Raw genomic sequence first — 20446 nt, 5'->3', positions numbered from 1 at the left:
ACTCCTGGGCCATACCCCAGAAATACTGCAGCCAGGAATCTATTTTAAAGCAGTCCAGGTGATTCTGAGGTAGTGGTTCAAGGACCCATAGATACAAAAACATTGTAGATGGGCACGGTGGCTCACCCCTGTAATCCCAGCACTTTTGGAGGCTGAGGGGGGAATTTTACTTGAGGCCAGGAGTTTGACACTAGTCTGGCCAACATGGCAAAATCCCATCTCTACTAAAAATACAAATAAATAAATAAATAAAATAAAATAAAATAAAATAAAAATTAGCCAGGTGTGGTGGTGCACACCTGTAATCCCAGCTATTTGGGTGGCTGAGGCATGAAAATTGCTTCAACACAGGATGCAGAGGTTGCAGTGAGCAGAGATTGCGCCACTGCACTCCAGCTTGGGTGACAGAGTGAAACTGTTTCCAAAAAAATCCAAAAAACAAAAACAAAATCATTGTGACCAATGGCACCTTCACCCATCACTGCCAGGCCTTTGCCCGTGTGGTTCTCTCCCTGGGTCACCTTCTTCCTGCTTCTTACCTGGAGAACAGCCAGGAGGTATCAACGTAAATATCACCTCCCTGAGGCTCCTTCCAAAAACAGACGCCAGGGCCATCCTAATTAAATCAGAATGGCACTGGGAGGGTCCTGGGCACCCTTTTGTTTCTTTGTTTTTTTAAAAAAAACCTGAGATATAACCCAAGGTACGCTGGTAAATGTCTAACAACCAACTCTCCAAAGAAAGAAGCCCTGATTGGCCGGGGGCAGTGGCTCACGCCTGTAATTCCAGCACTTTGGGAAGCCGAGGCGGGCAGATCACTTGAGGTCAGGAGTTCGAGACCAGCCTAGCCAACAAAGTAAAACCCCATCTCTACCAAAAATACAAAGATTAGCCAGGTGTGGTGGCCCACACCTGTAATCCCAGCTACTCAGGAAGCTGAGGCAGGAGAATCGCTTGAACCCAGGAGGTGGAGGCTGCAGCGAGCCAAGATTGTGCCACTGCACTCCAGCCTGGGCGACAAGAGCGAAGCTCTGTCTCAAAAAAAGGAAGAAGCCCTGATCTGCAGTGCTTACCAATTTCTTTTGTGTAAATACTCCCACCACAGCTACTTCAAGCTACCGACATGATATCATTACAGAACTTGGAAGGGACGTGTTCCCAAAAGAAATGGGTGAGCTGGCTCCTGCACACTCTGGGCATAACTTAACTACTGTAGGCCAGGCGCAGTGGCTCACGCCTGTAATCCCAGCACTTTGGGAGGCCAAGGTGGGCAGATCACGAGGTCAGGAGATTGAGACCATCCTGGCTAACATGGTGAAACCCCGTCTCTACTAAAAATGTAAAAAGTGCAGGCCTGGCACTACCCTCTGGCTTCCGTTTTCTCCTCTTTTTGCCTCACCATGTTGTCAGCTCCAGAACAAGCCCTTGGGAATGAGCAGCCTCCCATCTCCACATTCTGGCCCCTGGAGTCCCTGCCCTTCTTTCTCATCAGGGAAGTGATTCAAGGTGGGACATGGTCCCCTTTGAACGTCGGGACCTGAGGCTGAAGGCATTAAAACAGCGACCCTCTCTCATGGCCTGCTGCAAGGAAGCAGCCCCCGATTTATCAAATGCCTTTTCCTACCCCTTCCCAAGATCTCAGCAGTATGGCATTTGTTTGCGAAGTGGCCCCTGCCAGGTTTTCAGCGACTCCGAATGCTCTACCGCCTTCGTTTTGAGAAAAGACTGAAATACCCTCCTGCCGTATCCCTAGCTCTGGCAGGGTCTGGACTCATGTTGGTCTCCTTAGAGTTGTGCAGTGTACCACCTGAACAACTGGGTGGCTGCAGCAGAGACCACTGCGTTCTGCATGTCACATCCCCTCCAATGACACCAGAGGTCACTGCAGAAAGTTCCCCATAAAGTAATGGCATCTGCATCAGTCTGCATCCTGGGAGCAGTTCTCAGCCAGCGAGGGATGGGAGCTGGTGAGTGACTCCCCCAGCACAGCCAGCCTCGGCTGAGCAATCTCAGCACAGCAATTCTCAGTGTGCTCCGCATGGCCTCCTGGGGCACAGTGGGAGTGCCTGCCAGCTGCCCGAAGTGGTCACCTGATTGCTTGCTTGCTTATTTATTTATTTATTTTTGAGAAGAAGTCTCACTCTGTTGCCCAGGCTGGAGTGCAGTGGTATGATCTTGGCTCACTGCAACCTCTGCCTCCCAGGTTCAAGCTATTCTCCTGCCTCAGCCTCCTGAGTAGCTGAGTACAGTCATGTGCCACCACGCCCGGCTAATTTTTGTATTTTTTTAGTAGAGACGGGGTTTCACCATGTTGGCCAGGCTGGACTCGAACTCCTGACCTCAAGTGATGTGCCTGCCTTGGCCTCCCAAAGTGCTGGGATTATAGGTGTGAGCCACCGCACCCAGCCACATCTGCTTATTAATTCATACTTTACTGCTGTCCTTCCTTCCCTGTCCCCCAGTGTTTCCTGGGACCATCTTCCTAGGAAGCCACTTCCACCCAAACGCTGGTCTTGGAGTTTCCTTTTGGAGGCTCCAAAGCCAGGCGGAGACCCTGCCTCACCTCTTCCGGTCACTTGCTACCCCACCACTTGGTTTTATTGCTCGCATGGTTTTTCTTACCCTCTGACATGATCTTGCACATTTACTTGTACATGATCTCTTCCTGGTAGAATGGAAGCCCCAAAAGAGCAGGGAATTTGTGATCTTGCTCGCTCTCTAGCACTGAAATTGTGTCAAGCACACGGCAGGCGCTCAAGAAAAACAGGTGCAGTGGCTCACGCCTGTAACCTCAGCATTCTGGGAGGTCCAAGTGGGAAGACTGCTTAAGCCCAGGAGTTTGAGGCCAGTCTGGGTAACAGAGCAAGATCCTGTCTTTACAAAAAAAATTTTAAATATTAGCCATGAGTGGTGGCATGTGCCTGTGATCCTAGCTACTTGGGAGGCTGAGGTGGGAGGACTGCTTGAGTCCAGGAGTTTGAGGCTGCAGTGAGCTATGACTGCACCGCTGTATTCCAGCACAGCCTAAGTGACAGAGTGAGACCCTGTATCGAAAAAATAAAACCATGCAAATCATGGGCAAAAGCCTGTGTTCTCAAAGGCAAGACCAGACAGGCTAAACCTTACTGTCAACCCTTGTCCCCAACAACGGGCACATATTCACACCTCCATGTGCACACACGTACACACAGTCACATGTATGTGTACAGTTCACACATGCATTTGTATACCCACGTGCACACATTCACACACACACCAGTGTGTCATACCTCTCTGGTGGCGAGAGATCTTCAGCATAAAACATCTGTCCCTAAAGCCAAGCAGCTCTAACAGCCTTGCAGTTGCGGTGCTGACTCAGTGCTTGCTTCTTCAGCAGCATCCCTGGGTTCTGGGCCCAGGGGAACTGGCAAATACACCATGAAGTCTGCCCAGTAAACAGCTACTCCACCTCTCCGGCCTGGTCAGTTCTTGGTGACTCTGCCCATGATGGGGATGACAGTTTGCCCCTCCCAAGCCCTCTGGGTGGCAGTGGTTCAGCAACTGACCTGTTGATGAACTCTTCATAGCAGGAGTAGATGGCAGCCAGGCACACGGCCACCAGGTTGGGCAGGACCCGGGGGTGGGGGCAATGCCCTGTGGGGCCGTGCATGCTGGAAAAAAGCAGAGGGCCGGGGTGAGAAGCCTGCAGGAGTGAGGCCCACAGACAGGGGAAAGGGGACAAGGGAGGGCCAGGTACAGGACTGCCCGCTCTGCCAGCACCGCTTGGGGGGCTCTGAGAGCCTTTGCTGTGCAATTGGTGGCACCAGGATTTGGGTCCCGTCTGTGCCACGTGCAGGCAGCAGAAGGCAAAGCTCCCGGCTGTGCACTCCAGATCCAGGGTTCCTGGGTTCAAACCCGAGTGGCCTTGGAAACCTCCTAAACTCTCCACCCTGTTTCTGCAGCTGTAAAATGAGGACAGCGGCCACCTCCTCGGGGGGTACAGTTAGGACCAGCTTTTCTAATTCACGGACAGACCTAGCAAATGGTGGCCATATGTCCTGGGACAGTCATGCTTACACCTGGTGGTTCAGGAATAATTATTCCTAACACCTCATTCTACTTTCAAACATGTCCTGCTTTGGAAGAAAAATGATGAGGGTCATTTCGGCTTAGCATACAGTCAGCGGCATAGTCAATAAGTCCTCAATAAGTGCCGCTAATTATTACTTGTCATGGCTATTTTTGTGGTCCTAAGGATAATAGCTGTACCATTTCTGGGAAGTTGCCATCAAGGCTGCTGTCACTAAGAATGGCCTAACCTGACAAGATGTTGCAAACCACAGCTGGGTGGTGTCACCAGGGCTCTGGCCTGAGGGCATGTCACAAAGCCACCCTCAAACGGCTTCGTGAGTTCCAGGTGAGCATATTTAGGAAATACGTAGTTTCAGAACTTTTTTAAATGGGTTATTGTGATTTTCTTAAAAGATGAGAAGAGTCTGGGGGCAGTGGCTCACGCCTGTAATCCCAGCACTTTGGGAGGCCGAAGTAGGTGGATCTCCTGAGGTCAGGAGTTCGAGACCAGCCTGGCCAACACGGTGAAACCCTGTCTCTACTAAAAATACAAAAATTAGCCAGGCATGCTAACATGTGCCTGCAATCCCAGCTACTTGGGAGGCTGAGGCAGGAGAATTGCTTGAACCCGGGAGCCGAAGGTTGCAGTGAGCCGAGATCGAGCCACTGCACTCCAGCCTGGGTGACAGAGCGAGACTCCATCTCAAAACAAACAAACAAGATGAGAAGAACAAGAATGATGGCAGCTTGGCCTGACACGAGACTTCTGCAGCGTTCTCTGTGTGTTGTGTCTACTAATCACTGGAGCATCGCACTAACTGGGTGATGGGTACTATGGTTCTTGTGTTACAGATGAGGAAACTGGAGCACGGAGAGAAAATTTAAAATTAAAAAAAAAGCAAAAACAAGCCTCCTCCAAAAAAAAAAAACCAAAACCAAAACACCAACCCCAAGTACCAAAAGTGAGTGAGGAGCAAGAATATTTGGCTTCCTGTGGGTTATGTTTTAGGGGTGATTGTTCAAGCGCCCGTCGATGCTCTGGGACCACCAGGGGTGGGCGTGAGTCCTAAACACATGGCGCCCACAGCCCGAGGGGTCGTGGGACCTGAGGAAACAGTAGTGTTGCTGAGGTCCACCGCCGTTTTCTGAGCTCCTATCGGGCACCGTGCAGTGGGCTAGGGGCTTCCTCATAGAGGGAGTCTTCATTTAATTACACAACAGCCCCCAGGGATATCTGAGGAAACAGGATCAGAGAAGAAAGTGGCTCCGAGGCTAAAGAGGGGCGTCGCGCTGAAGACCCACCTCTGAATGAACTTCTTCACCACTTCCATCCCCGCGTTGAGCTCGTTCAAGGCAAGGATATACTCCTGAGTAAACAGCCTCAGTCGCGGGCACTTCCCAAAGTCCTGCAGAGAGAGCAGAGGACAGGAGTCAGGGGATGGTGCCAGGCAGGGCAGAAGCCCGGGGCAGCCATGACACCGGAAGGAAGGGCAGGACCCGGCTCTGCCTGGAGCTGTCGATGGGGAAGGCAATGGGGAAACGCCAACCCTCTCGAAAGGACAGGTGGCGTCTACTTCAAAGAACGGCACCGTGACACCTGCACTTCCGCTCTGAAGGACCATCTGATGAGCAGGTGCTTTTGGCTGTAGAGAAAGCCACCCTCAAAACGCACGTGCGGGACAAATGAGATGAGAAAGACAAAAGAGAGCCAGAAAGGCTGGGGAGACAAGAGAGGGTGCTTCTGATGGGGATATGGAGTGTGGAAGGAGGTGTGTGAGACATGGGTGTGAAAGGAGGTGAGTGTGAGGTGGGTGTGGAAGGAGGTGAGTGTGAGGTGGGTGTGGAAGGAGGAGAGCATGAGGTGGGTGTGGAAGGAGGAGAGAGGTGGGTGTGGAAGGTGAGTGTGAGGTGGGTGTGGAAGGAGGAGAGAGGTGGGTGTGGAAGGTGAGTGTGAGGTGGGTGTGGAAGGTGAGTGTGAGGTGGGTGTGGAAGGAGGAGAGCATGAGGTGGGTGTGGAAGGAGGAGAGAGGTGGGTGTGGAAGGTGAGTGTGAGGTGGGTGTGGAAGGAGGTGAGAGAGGTGGGGGTGGAAGGAGGTGAGAGAGGTGGGGGTGGAAGGAGGTGAGTGTGAGGTGGATGTGGAAGGAGGTGAGTGTGATATGTGGGTGTGGAGGTGTGATAGGTGGGTATGGAGGTGTGAGGTGGATGTGGAAGGAGGTGAGAGAGGTGTGTGTGGAGGTGTGAGGTGGATGTGGAAGGAGGTGAGTGTGAGAGGTGGGTGTGGAAGGTGAGAGGTGGCTGTGGAAGGAGGTGAGAGAGGTGGGTGTACAAGGAGGAGAGTGTGAGAGCTGGGTGTGGAGGTGTGAGGTGGATGTGGAAGGAGGTGAGTGTGAGAGGTGGGTGTGGAAGGTGAGAGGCGAGTGTGGAAGGAGGTGAGAGAGGTGGGTGTAGAAGGAGGAGAGTGTGAGAGCTGGGTGTGGAAGTGTGAGGTGGGTGTGGAAGTGTGAGGTGGGTGTGGAAGGTGTGTGTGAGGTGGGTGTGGAAGGAGGAGAGTGTGAGGTGGGTGTGGAAGGAGGCGAGTGTGAGAGGTGGGTGTGGAAGGTGAGAGGTGGGTGTGGAAGGTGAGAGGTGGGTGTGGAAGGTGAGAGGTGAGTGTGGAAGGAGGTGAGAGAGGTGGGTGTAGAAGGAGGAGAGTGTGAAAGGTGGGTGTGGAAGTGTGAGGTGGGTGTGGAAGGTGAGAGGTGGGTGTGGAAGGAGGAGAGTGTGAGGTGGGTGTGGAAGTGTGAGGTGGGTGTGGAAGGCAGTGAGTGAGAGAGGTGGGTGTGAATGGATGTGTGTTTGTGAGAGGCTGGTGTAGACAGAGGCATGCATGTGCAATGAGGAGCCTAGGCGCGTGTGCATGCACCAGGCATTAGTGGCAGGAGAGGCACTGGCATGTGTCACTATCATAAGGGGACAGGGCGACGGCCCTGGTGGGAGGCCCCATCTGTGCCACACTAGGGAAAGCAGTGCCTGCGCGTCTCCATCCACCAGCCCCCCGGAACTAAAGGGTCCACTGTGGCGCTCTGTCGAGGGGCCAGGTCAAGGACACAGGGACCCTGCCTGTGCCGGCCGAGGGCCATAACTGGTGGCTGCTGTGCTCGGCCTCTTCCAGGTGTCAGGAAGACAGGGGCCACGCCACAGCGAGCTCTGCCAGGAGGCAGGAAGGCGGCACCCAGCCCAGTGGCGGGCTTGGGGCTTGCCAGGAGCAGAGGAGAGAGGCATGGGCTGGACAGGGGCCTGTGAATCTGGCTGCCACATTCATTTCCAGAGTTGTGGCTAGGGCTGGGGAGGTGCTGGGACTGCCAGCCCCTCGGGCTGTGTCCGGCCAGTCAGGAGCGGCACGGCCCTGCCCAGACCCTCCATAAAAGTGATGTGGCTGACCAGCAAGACACGGAGGGGAGCCTAGAGTCTCCAGACCTGTCCCTCTGTACCCATCTTAGTGGAACCTGTTTTTTAAAGAGAGCAGCCTGAATCAGGACTCTAAGCTGTAGAAAAGAAGTAGAGACCCCTTCAGGTCTAACTGACCCCGAAGCTGGCATGAAAGCTCTGAGTGGAACCCGTTCCTACCATGCCCTCCCGCGAGCTCCCAGGAGAGTTTCTAGAGCCACTGGAGGCTTCTTCACGTGGAGTCAAAGGGGCTGAACTGGGTCCTTAAGAGACAGTGGCGAGAGAGCTTTCACTCACCTGTCCCGCTACATAAAGAGGGAAGCAGAGACCCGGAGCCAGTTCATCTGCCTCACAAGTATTTCATCTGGCTTTGGGCTGCCACGCCCGTCTCTGGGCCTCACGGTCCCCACTATGGAATGAGGGTCCACAGAAGCGATCTCTAGCCCCTTCCACCATTAGGGTTTTATGATTCTATGAACTGCTTCAACAGAGACTTAGGTAACTGTCATCTTAGCTACTGGAGTTTTGAATAATCAAGGTCATTTCCATGGAAATAAACATTTACAGAGGGATCCAGCAGCCTCTGAAAAATATAATCCCCTTGGAAAACTGGAGGTCAGATTACCTGGTGGTCCACTGGGGACCACAGCCATGTCTTCTTGCCTCCTTTGCCACAAGAACACCCCGAGGGGCATGGGGGCACAGAGACACATGGCCGTTCTTCACAACGCAGTTTGGCGCTTTATTTGGATTGAATCTCCAGAGGAACACACTAAAGAACTGCTTCCTTTTGTTTCTACTTTTTATCTCGGTCTAGCAAGGAACGTTCTTTGAGACTCTCAAAGCTTCAGTTTGCTCATCCATGAAATGGGGCACATAACATATTTGCAAGAGATACACTCGGAACGGGGGAGCCCCCAAATCCCACAACAGCACTGTGGCTATGTTCCCCCGTTTCCTAAATATCTGAGAGCCTCCTTAAGGAAAAACATTGTATTTGGGGTGAAGAGAAGTCACTGTTCATGCTACCCCAACAGGCTCATGGCTTATGCTCCTTAGCCAGAGACTTGACCCCCACACCAGCTGAGAGCGCCAGCTCCAGAACGGTGCTGCTGACCCATGGCCACTCATTAAGCATCAGGGAGCATTCAATGAGTGAATGTCAAAGCTCTATCTCGCCCACCGCCTGTGTTGTCAGGATTCCACGAGATCAGGTCTTCCCGTGCCTGGCATGGCCATAATCACTGTTTAATACAGTCTGTTCTTCTACATGAGGGGCGGATCCTCCTCGGTTCTCCCTGCAGTTCTCCTCTGACGCCACCGCTCGTGGTGTGTAATTAGTAGGCGCCAAGAACAAGGTGGGATCTGGGTGTGTTAAAGCATCCCCAGACACCTGGGATCACTTAGGGGGTACTCGTTACAAATGAGGTGAGGACTCATGGCTGAGGGTCCCTACTCTCTGCCAGACCGCCACAGATACTATAAATTCTGGGTCTGCCGAGAGTTGTTCTGATTTTTATAGAGAAAAGTATTACATGGTCAACACTCCAGGCCCATAAAACTAACCAAATACAAGAGAGGCGTTGTATGGTGAAGCCCTGAGAGGCTGTCTGAATGCTGAATTTTTTCCCTTTGAAGTCAGATGTCCCCAAAGAACCCTTATGAAATGGTTTATTGACTAACATGGAATATGCAAAAATGTTTATGTGCCTCAAGAGGCATTCCCCTGCCAAGTATGTCCTGGGGGTATGGCTCTGCCATTGACAAGTTAAGGTCCTTTGCAAGAAAACCTGAAGAACCTTTGCTCTGAACTCCAACATGGCACGGCCCTCCCCATACACTACACCCGCAGTGATTTTAAAGTTAACGAGTAGGGCCCCTTTCCTCCCAGGTGGCCAAAGCCAGAAAGATCTCCCCCTTGAAACTATGAGCACCCAAATTAAGGCAGAAACCCCTTCCTATCCCCCAGTGGGGAAGTCTCCTTGTCCTGGAGAAAGAACTGCACAGGGTGTCCCTCTCCCCTGTGTTCTGAAAACAAGAAATGAATTTACCCCAAATCTAGGAGGGGCTCAGAAATCAGCAACAATTCAATTATGGTTTGCAATCGCTGAGGGTAGAGAATGGTACATAGTGTTCATTACGGTACTAACACGATTCAGTTGGTAGTGGTGGCCTGGAAAGCAGGAGGGGAAACAGTCTGATGCTATCTCTGGCTCTACAGGAAGAGTGCTGTAATTGATTAATGATGTCTGCCATGAGTATGGAAGGGGTAGAGGAGCACATGTATCATGCACTTCCACTCCTGACTGGGGAAGGGGCTGTAGGTGATACAGTATTCTTCAGGGCTATGATGTGGAGACAGGCAAGCTACATCACAAGCGAAATGATTTGTGGTTACCCTTTTTCAGTTGTTTTCACACGCTCCAGGAGGCTCTAAAGTCTAAGGTGGTGGCTGGCTCAGTACAACATGTGACTAGGAACCCTGGCCTCAGGCTGTCTGCTCCTTAGCTCCCCCCAGGAGCACCCACAGCTGCTCATCAGACCCTGCCTTTCCTGTCCTGCCTTTCTGGGTCCCAGATTCCTCCTGTGCACAGATGTCATGGGAAGGGCACGAGGGTTAATGACACAATACACTCAAAGAGCGTCACACTCTTGACTCTAAGAAAGTGTTCAATAAACATCTGCAAAAAGATGTTATTCTTATTCCTACCTGTGGCCCCTGTGGCCACTTAGTGGACCTAGCTAAGCCTCAGTTTCCTTGTGTCGTACAGGGCAAATAATGGCATTTGCTGCTGTCCCTGGAATGATGAGGGAACACCAAGGGGCCACACAGATTACAAGCACCCCACCCACTGTAAGTGTGCAAGTAAACCCTGCCTTTGTATTAAAAAAAAAAAAAAAATTAAAGGCCATGCTTTATTCAGATTTCCTCAGTTTTGCCTTCATGTCCCTCTTCGATTCTGGGACTCCATGGAGGGCCCCAAATGACATTTAGTCGTCATGCCCCGTAGACTCCTCTGAGCTGTGACAGTTTCCTAGAATCTCCTTGTTTTTGATGACCTTGACCGTGGGGAGGATTGGCCAGGTACTTTGTAGATTGTCCCGTTCTTGGGATTTGTCTGATGTTTTTCTCATGATTGCAATGGGGTGATGGGTTACTGGGAGGAAGACCATAGAGGTCAAATGTAGTTTTCATACATCATATCAAGGAGAAATTATGTCAAATTGGCTTATTGTTGTTGATGTTGACCTTGATCATCTGACTGAGTCTGGGTGTGTCTGTTTTCTCCACTGCAAGGCGACTCTTGCCCCCTTCCATATAGTGCTCTCTGGAAGGACCTCGCTGTGCACAGCCCACACTAAAGGAGTGAGAAGTTATGCTCTGGGTCCTTGAGGGCGAGGCATCTACAGACATTATTTGGGCCTATTCTCCCTGGGAGGCTTTCCTCTTCTCCTCCAGCCACGGTCTTTTTGTCATTCTTATGTACTGCAAAAAGATTCTTCCTGTTGCCATAATGGAGGACAAGCTGTACAAAACCCCCAAAACTCCTTAACCAGAATCTCAACCCCAGTTCCTGGCTGTCAGGCTGGGCCAATCCTATCCCCCAAATCTGTGCCAACACAAAAGGCCAGGTAGGTGCACGGGGCCTCATGCACTGGGCGCTGGGGTCTGGGTGTTGGGGCAGGGGGAACTCACCATGTTATGCTTGAGGATTCGCTGCACCACAGGGGTGAACACCTCGATGACTACCATGGACCGGGGCCGCTCTCTGCAGTGCTGGGGAGAGAGCAGGGTACAGTTACCGTGGGCCTAAGAATGTTCCGACCACAGCCCAGGGCTGCTAGCAGGGCTAGAGACAGTGAGCCCAGCTGTGGGTGCCTGGGTTCCCTTGATGAACACCGTTGCACCGTTTTCTAAAAATGAGATTATTTTGGAGGGGGGGCCAGCTCTAGGTTCAGAGCGGAATGGAGAGGAAGGTAGAGAGCTTTCCCAGACACCCCCTCCTCCGGCATGCACGGCCTCCCCAACTATCACTGCACATGTTCCTATTAAGGATGGGGTGGGGGTGTTCCAGGCCCAGAAACGTACCCTGGGCACTCAGGCCAGCGGGCATGTGGGGCACTGGAAAAAGAATCCTGGTGGAGAGACAGGGCCCAAGAGGACAACACAATCCTGTTTCCCTTTCCTGTCCCCTGATGCACACACAGAGGACTCCCTGGGCAGGGGGTAAAGTGCACCACGGTCCCCTTTCCTCCCAGGTGCCTGCGTTTCCACCTCACAAGCTGGTCTCATCGGTGGACATAGCCCACGCCTCCCCAAAGGACCGTGCAGTGTAACAAATGTAGCACGTACACCCTGTGGGGTATTTGTTACAATGGATAACCCCACACTGACACATCATTGTTACCCAGAGTCCACAGGTGACTTTAGGGTTCACTCTTGGTGCTGTGCGTTCTGGGTGTTTAGACAAATGTCTGATGTCCTGGAGCCACCATTGTAATATCATAGGAAGTCGTTTCACTCCCTAAAAATCCTCTGTCCTCAGCCAATTCATCCTTCCCTCTCCCCAACCCCTGGCAACCGCCAATCTTTTTACTGTCTGTATAATTTTGCTTTTCCCAGAATGTCCTGCAGTTGGAATCATGCAGTGTGCAGCCTCTTCAGATGGGCTCCTCTCACTTACTCACATGCATTTAAAATTCCCCCTTTCTCTTCGTGGTCTACTAGCTTGTTTCTTTTTAGCTGAGTAACACTCCATTGTCTGGGCATTCCACAGTTTATTTACCCATTCACCCACTGGAAGGCATCTTGGGTGCTTCCAGGTTCTCGCAGTCATGAATACAGCTGCTGTAACATCTACATGTAGATGTTTGTGTGGACAGGTGTGTTGAACTCATTTGAGGAAATACCTAGGAGTGCCATAGCCTTAAAAGTTTTTTCTTTTTTTGGAGTTAAAAAGGTAGATGAGATGAGAGCTTTTGTTTGCTTTTTGTTTGATTTTGACCTTAAAGCTTGAGACTGTTTCAGATGGTACACATAGGCGTCCTGACATGGTCCTTATTTAACATATAATGAGACTTTTGTAAAGCTAAGATTCTGCATGTGTGGTCTGAAAGACCTTGGAAATTGGGTATGATAATACCAGGGCTTTGGCATCTGAACACCAGGGTGTTGAAAATTCTGTGACTCCTCAGTTGGTGGCTTTAGCACTCGGGTGGCAGTCTGCAGGCCCAATTCATCACCAGCGTGGCGTTTTGTTTTTCAGATTGGAAAGGAAGCCCTTCACAGGCTGTGCAGACAAGGCCCGGCCCCTCCCTCGTGTCCTGCACACATTTATCACCCACCCGGCCCCTGGATGAGGATGCTGGACCTGGGGTAAGAGAAATCAGGGCTCCCCTGAGAAAGCAAGATGAATAAACTTTCCTCAGATCTCGGAATTTGGCAGGAGGTTGGCGGAGCAGACGCAGCGCGGGAGGCTTTGGTCCCCTCAAGCTCTCCTCTCTGGGCTCCAACTCCCAGAGGGAAAACAGCCAAAGCAGCATCCCACGTGGCTGGGACCCCCCCTCCAAAAGGCAGACGGCCCTCTTTGAAACACCCACACGGGATTATAGCAAAGAATGCCAAAAAGGATAACTTTATCTACCTCACCCTTTTCCAAACTGTGCTACCAGGAACGCTGAGGTAAGAAACACAGTGAGACAAGTGAAGCCTCAGGTAGGAAACACAGTGAGGCAAGTGTATCTTGTTCTACAACAAATATCCAGTGTTCTAGAACCAGAGTTTAGAATCATGAGATCTGGGAGAATTCCTAAGCTTGAGAGGCAAGCATGGGGCAGGTTTGGGTTAAACTGGACAGGAGATGGAGGAGGTGACCTTCGGTGACAGGCAGAGGAGCAGCTAGCTGTTCTCTCAGGATACTGGGTTATTTAACTCCACTCTGCTGGGGCATGATACCCATGAGGCCCAGGGGCAGAGAAGGCCCTTGTGTGCCCCGAGGAGCCCGGGGCCTGTGTGTATCCACACCTGTACACACACACACACGCTCGTGGGCATTCACTCCTTGAGCCCGAGGGCACACATTGCACATGCCGACATTAAGGATAGGGGTAGAGGTTGTTCCAGGCCCTGACAAGTACCCTGGGCACTCAGACCAGCAGGTGTGTGGGTCGCTAGAAAAGGAATCCTGATAGGGAGGCAGACTCCAGGAGGACAACAGAATCTTGTCTCCCTTTCAAAGCTCCTATCCCCTGACACACACACCCGGGGGCGGGCAAGGGAAATCAAGAGCACCACAGTCCCATTTCCTCCCAGGGGCCTGCTGTTCCACCCCACAGGCGGGTCCCACTGCTGTACACAGCCCACACCTCTCCAAAGGACAGCGGGTGACCTTGGCAGGAGGCAGGTAATGGGAGCGTGGAGGGATGAGGACCAGCTGAGCAGGGCAGCAGGGGTATGACAGGGGAGCGCTGAGAACATGTCTTTCCAACGACATACAATTATTACACTAAAAAAAACCACACACAGCAAAGAACAAAACAGGTTTGTGTGCTGGTTCGGCCTGAGCCGAGAAGATGTGCTCTGGGAATGAGAAATGTCTGCTCCCTGATGTGCCCTGGGCATGTCCTATGTGAAGCCCACTGCAAGGCTGGTGCCGGGTGCCTGACAGTGGATGCCCTGCTCCACGGCTCCTCTAAGCTAACCTGGAGCACCATGCTGCCTCCCATGTTCAGGGAAAGCCCCACAGCCGCACCCCACCGTGGGCCAGCCACTGCGCAGAGGAACCTTGGCTAATAATAACCCAGCTCTGACGTCAGGAGCCCAGGAAATCTGCAGCAACCTGTCTCCCAGGACAGCTGGGAAGTGATTCCAAGAAAAAGCAAGATGTTCCCCCTCTGACTGTTTGTCACCTGTCTGGCAGAGAGGTGGGTGTATCCCTAAGGATGGGTACCTGGCGCAGAGAGGTGGGTGTAACCCTAAGGATGGGTGCCTGGCATGCCCTCCGCCTGTGTCTGGGACCATGGCCCAAGACTGTGGGGCCCAGGTTTTCGGCCTTTCTGTGCAAACCCGATCCCCAGTGTGCACACACCGAGGGAGGTAGCCCCCTGTAGCCAGAGCCCCAGCTCAGCAATCCCGTACCTTGCAAAAGAATTCACAGAGATCTGGTGGTGGGTGGTTGTTTTCCAGCAAAGGAGCGATTGCCTGAAACACAACAAACAAGGATCAGGAACTGTGGGGTAGACAGCCACGAAAAGACTTCGAACAATCTCCAGGCCATATTGTGAAGAGAGAAAAATAAATCCAGGGCGACACACCGTGCATCACATCATTCATATTAAAAGCAAAAATAAAAATAAAAATAAACAACCCAAAACCCAAAAAATCCACAACCATATCTGTCTGTGTGGGTTTGTCACCACCTGAAAACAAGATGTTACTGAAGAGGGCACTGGGATGGGATGACATCCTCTTTTCCTGATGAAAACATACTCATACTCATGAAATACTTGCAAAATTGGCCAGGCACAGTGGCTCACGCCAGTAATCCCAGTACTTTGGGAGGCCATCATCCTCCCAGTACCCTTTGGGTAGATCTACTTTGGGTAGATCACTTGAGGTCAGGAATTTAAGACCACCCTGACCAACATGGTGAAACTCCATCTCTACCAAAAATACAAAAATTAGCCAGGCATGGTGGCGCACCCCTGTAATCCCAGCTACTCAGGAGGTTGAGGCAGGAGAATCACTTGAACTCAGGAGGTGGCGTTGCAGTGAGCCGAGATCGCATCACTGCACTCTAGCCTGGCGACAGAGAGACTCTGTCTCAAAAAAAAAAAAAAAAAAAAAAAAAAGAAAGAAAGAAAGAAAGAAAAGAAAAAAAGAAATACTTGCAAAATGATATTTTAAATAAAATTAAAAGTTCTATCACAGCTAGTATGGCTGGGGTCGGGGTCTGAACTTGATTCTAAACTTGAACCTAGATTCAGCTTTAAGCCCACGTTCTTCACCACCATGGTGAGAGCCTTCCATAGTGAGCCGGATCACAGCTGGGGTTTGGACTCCTGGTCCAAGACCAACAACAGTTACTATTGCCTGGCCAATGGAATGAATAAAACCAACTCAAGCTATGGTAGAAAAATTAGTGCATAAAAAAACTACCAAGCACATGGGAGAAGACTAATTGCCAGTAGGGCAAATAAGAGGATGTAACTGTTGGAATGAAAGGAGGCTCCAGAAGTCGTCACAATAATGACAACAGCAATAGTAATAAAAGAATGCTGGAAGGGGAGGCTGTAAAACGCAGGGGTGAGGGTCAGACCCTCAGATCAAATTCTTTCCTGTTCTCAGGCATTCCTGCTGAGCCGGGAAGCTCAACCCCACCCAACTAAGGGTTCAGTTCAGCCATATTAGCTGGATAAATGCAGCCTGGATTTCTCGGATCAAAATTTCTTTCCCAGGATTGTCCTGAATGCAAGCCCTTGTCCTCCATCCAGGGCTTCCAGGCACCCAGTGGGACCCACAGGTGTTGCTGGCAGGGAGAGGAAGCAGTACCTCCTTCCGGTTCTGCAGCAGTCCATCTTACCACTTTGCCTTTGCACATGGAAGTCCCCCTGCCTGGAACGCCTTCCCCAGCTTGCTCCGTTTACCTGACATTTTCCTATCTCTCCTTTAAGATTCAGCTTGGTCACCTCCTCCTGGAAGTCCTCCATCATCATCCTCCCAGTACCCTCCCTGACACAGGTTAAGTACCTATCCTCTGCACCCCCACTAACACCCAGAACAAACCTCAGCCCTTGGCTATGTTATTTTTGTATTATCTGTTGACTCGCCAGGTTCTCTCAGCACACATTCAATCCTCAATGCCGGCCTCATGTCTCGTCCAGCTCTCTATCTGTGGGACAGAGTTAGTGTCTGGCACATAGTTAAACTCACATGCTCAGCAAAGTACGTTAAATGAATGGATGAATTGATACTATGCTGGAAAAAGGTGGTGGTGAGTGACTGGGGGTGCCCAGGTTGACGTGTTCTCCTGTTCTGGCAAGAGAAGGCAAGGGATAGTCAGGGTGAGAGCATGGAGAAAACCTGTATACTGTTAGCAAACACCCACTGGGGGCCGACTATGTGCCAGACACTGGAGGTGACAGCAAAGGCAGAAGCTGCTGCCTTGACTCTCTACAATCAAAGGCCTGAGGTCCACCTCATTTTGTGCATACCATAACCAGCCTGGCTTGCCAGGGCCGACTGAGTGGGTCCCTTAAGGCCTCGATTCGGCTAAAGAAGTCTGAGGGGCCTAGTGACTGATGCTGCTCTTCTTCTGTACCTTGCACCCAGGAGACATCCCAGGCCGCTTAGTTCCAAGGTCCCCTCCTGGGCACAAAAGGCTCTGCCTCTTGCTTCTATTTCATCTCCCATCCGCCTGCTTCTCATTTCCTTATGCTTTATGCTCCAGAAATGCTGAAGCTTCCAGAACGCACCACGTTGCTTTAAATCTTTGTGCCCTTGCACATTGTTTATTCTCTCTGGGATGTTTTTATCCTGTTTTGCCACCTGGAAAACTCCTATTGATCCTTCAAAACCCAGCTCAGATATCACTACCTCCAGGAAGCTCTCTGGCTCCTTTCCCAGGGGAGTTTATCACTCTACTTACTCTCTGCACTCAATGTCTCTGTGTTTTGCGGTGATCACTTTTGTCTTCTTACAATAGATGACGAACTCCTTGGGGACTAGGTTATCTGAATTCAAATACACAGCACGGTGCTGACCATCTAGCAGGTGCGATTTCATTGCTTTCTTCTCTCAAGTGAGAGTTAGGTTTCGTAGCTAAAAGTCATCCAGGAAGATATTTTACCTCAAAAATGCTTACGTCCTGGTAGAGTCCCAGAAAATAGCATCTCACTTTATGTATCACAGGGAATTAAATCCAAGTTCTATTTGTGGATTAATTGGCAGACATGTCCTGGGGCAAGAAAGAGGACGTTTACCTTTCAGCTAATGGGGTGATGCCTCTGAATAAATTATACGGTCTCTGCCATCTCCTGCCTTCAACTCCCTAGGCAGACTCAGGAAGGAGGAGGCGATTATGATACATTTGCTACAAACCTCAAAGACAGATAATTACACTCCCTCTCCCATCAACTGGGGCTCTGAAATGTGCAAAGGCAGAGGGAGATGCGACCAGCTTGCTAGAAAAGACAAAACGGAGCAAGGCCAGATGCTGGTGGATTACGCAGGCGCCAGAATTACCCCAAACCAGGAAAAGGGTTGTAGGCTCCAGGAGGCGGAGGTGGGTGGAGGGTGCGTGTTCGAGAGGAACTTACCACAATGATGTTTTCATGCTCCTGGGTGGTCAAGTTTGTGTTCTAAAGGATTGAAGGGAGACAGCAGGAGGAAAAGAAAACAAAAGAAAATTGAGAAAACGAGCATTTGGATTTCAAGATCCACAGTTTTAAAACATCTTCAGCGTCACAGACCAACTGTCACCATCATTTTTTCTTAATTAAACAGATCTGAACACCCTCAGAGACAAGGTCGGGAAAGGGGAAAAAGTATGGTTTCGGGGCAGGGAGAACTGAGTTCTTGTCCCTGTTTCAGGGCTTGAGTTATGTGACCTTGAGTGAGTCGAGTCTGGGGGAGACTCAGTTTCTGCTTTGGTAAACGGGGTTTCCAGTAACCTCATTAGGCTGTTGGGAGAGGATCTGGTCCTTGTCAAAGTGAAACTGCTTAGAAGCCAGAGGGCAGGTTCATAATAAGTATGTAAAGAAACAGACCTTTTAAGAGTCCTAATGCTGTGGCAGGCAGCCTTTTAGGAGTAACACGTATATGATTTCAGTGTTTCTCAAACTCAGTTCCCAAGGAACACAAAGTTCTGTGAGTGGGCCTGAGATGTTTTAGCTGAATTCAAATTCTAGCAACTGACTTGCAAAAACGTAATTAGGTTGAATGGATTACATCTGCTGAAATTTTAGGGGTCCTGTTTCCTTCCCAATCTGGACTTTTCTTAAATAATTGGTAACCGTTACAGGTTGAACATCCCTTACTGAAATGCTTGGGAACATGTGTTTTGGATTTCCATTTTTAAAAAAATTTTGGAATATCTGCATTATACTTAACCAGTTGAGCATCCTAGTCTGAGAATCCAAAACCTGAAACTCTCCAACGAGCATTTCCTTTGAGTGTCATGTTGGTGCTCAGAAAGTTTTGGACTTTGGGCCAGGAATGGTGGTTCACAACTGTAATCCCAGCACTTTGGGAGGCCAAGGAGGGTGGATTGCTCGAGGCCAGCCAGGGGTTCAAGATCAGCTGGCCAACATGGCAAAACCCCGTCTCTACAAAAAATACAAAAATTATCTGGGCATGGTGGTGGGCACTTGTAATCCCTGCTACTCGGGAGGCCGAGGCAGAAGAAACATTTGAACCCAGAAGGCGGAGGCTGCAGTGAGCCGAGATTGTGCCACCACACTCCAGCCTGGGTGACAGAGCGAGACTGTCTCTAAAAAAGAAAGTTTTGGACTTTGGAGCTTTTCAGGTTTCGGGACTAGAGATGCTCGACCTGTGCCGTCATCTGTGAGTACGTGAACAAGGAAAGAGACGGATGTGCCATAAACAAGGAATCACGGGAAAACCCCAAGTGCTCGCCCTTCTTTCTTGCTAGTTTCATGGTGTGTTCGCTTTGCTTGTCTGTTTTGGTGGACACACAGTGGTGCCGATTCGTATTTCCTAACAGAGCCACATTGGCTGCTTGTAAAGAGACCCCTCATTTGAACAGTGTTGGCAAGATCGATTGTTCTGGTTCTAGACAGAGTCCCATGGCTCCCACCACTTAGACAGGCTTAAGGCATATGGGGGTGTCTAATGTGTTGACAGCAGCCAAGGCAAAAGAAAAGCTCGCGAGCTATGAATTGGCTTTTGCCCAATTAACTGGCTTCCCGAGGGCTGCGGGAGACCGTGAAGCCGGGTCAGCGTCTGAACAACACGAGTCTCTACAGGTCCCTATGAGACGTCCTGACCTAGGTGAGGCCAGACCCAAGACACCTAGACTCCAGGCATGTGAAAGGATGTTTTTTGGATTTGAACACCCTTTTTTCTCTAGTGGATATGAGTGGAGTTTGAGCAGCCTGTTTATGGAAGATTATTAGCTATCAGTCATTTTTCAGCCTGGGGGAGAAGCCTGGCCTTGGTCTCTCGTTATGACTGCTGATGAGCTCTCTATGCCTCAGGCACTGTGTAAGAGCTTTGTTTTGCTCATGCCACCAATTTCTTTTGATTATGACAGGTTCTCTACTATCCCATTGACTGATCAGCTGCCTGAGACTGACGGGATGCAGTGACTAGCAGGTGCAGGGTAATATGGGGTGGAGTGAGGATATGAACCCGTCTGTCCTGACTCCAAAGTCTATATTTCCTGCCACTGAGCTATAGTGCTCCACCACCCATTCAAGAGGCACTTCCTTATTTTGGGCTGCCAAGGGCAGCTCGACACATCCATCCCTCGCCCCCACCCACACACCTTTTCAGGAAGGCTTTGGTGACCATGGACACTACTTCCTTTGTCCCAGTCACAGGGCAGCCCATGCATTCTACAGGGAGCCTTCTCTCCACCAGGGCCATTTTACACCCCCGGTAGAGCATGTCCACTAATAGCCGCTGCATTAGAGGGAACACCTGACTCTCAAGCTAAGTGGCCACTCTACATATAACTCAACAGAGGCCTGGGAGGGTGGGGACAGCCAGCTTTGCTTTGCTGGTGGACAGACAGTTCTTTCTCAGAACTGTTTTGCATCCTTAACAGTTCCCTCCACGATGCCCCTCTGCCTGCTCCCTCTTGATCCTTCCACTTTCTAGTCGGTGTGGTGATGCCTGGAACCTCTCCAGAGGAGGCCTTGCAAACAACTTCAGTAAACAGAACAGAGAAAGAACCCAGCCCCAAAACAGGGCACGGAGGTCGAAGGCAGGTGTTTGTTTTTCCAGCT

At 50.8% G+C, this 20446-nt stretch overlaps 1 protein-coding gene and 1 long non-coding RNA gene across 6 annotated transcripts in view; one reads left to right on the top strand and one right to left on the bottom strand.

Annotated features, from left to right (window-relative positions):
• Positions 1-20446, bottom strand: part of CMI (c-Maf inducing protein) — a 267857-nt gene that overhangs the window by 36517 nt on the left and 210894 nt on the right. For all 3 annotated transcript variants that reach the window (XM_011757393.3, XM_011757395.2, XM_011757396.2), the window contains 5 exons: positions 17795-17836; positions 14616-14678; positions 11175-11255; positions 5353-5456; positions 3546-3650 (listed from right to left, as the gene is read on the bottom strand). In XM_011757393.3, the coding sequence (XP_011755695.1) occupies positions 3546-3650; positions 5353-5456; positions 11175-11255; positions 14616-14678; positions 17795-17836 (395 nt within the window). The remainder of the gene's footprint in view (positions 1-3545; positions 3651-5352; positions 5457-11174; positions 11256-14615; positions 14679-17794; positions 17837-20446) is intronic.
• Positions 13325-14866, top strand: LOC139359927 (uncharacterized). Of its 3 annotated transcripts, none has more exons than XR_011616617.1 (3): positions 13325-13347; positions 14210-14401; positions 14664-14866. It is a non-coding gene; the product is annotated as an uncharacterized lncRNA (long non-coding RNA). The 3 variants fall into 3 exon arrangements; XR_011616615.1 differs by lacking the exon at positions 13325-13347 and adding an exon at positions 13739-13877; XR_011616616.1 differs by lacking the exon at positions 13325-13347 and adding an exon at positions 13743-13881.

The sequence above is a fragment of the Macaca nemestrina genome, chromosome 18 (genome assembly GCF_043159975.1).
Source record: "Macaca nemestrina isolate mMacNem1 chromosome 18, mMacNem.hap1, whole genome shotgun sequence".
Classification (NCBI taxonomy): domain Eukaryota; kingdom Metazoa; phylum Chordata; class Mammalia; order Primates; family Cercopithecidae; genus Macaca; species Macaca nemestrina.
The sequence above is the reverse complement of the archived record's forward strand: the minus strand, read 5'-3'. Positions and strand labels throughout refer to the sequence as shown.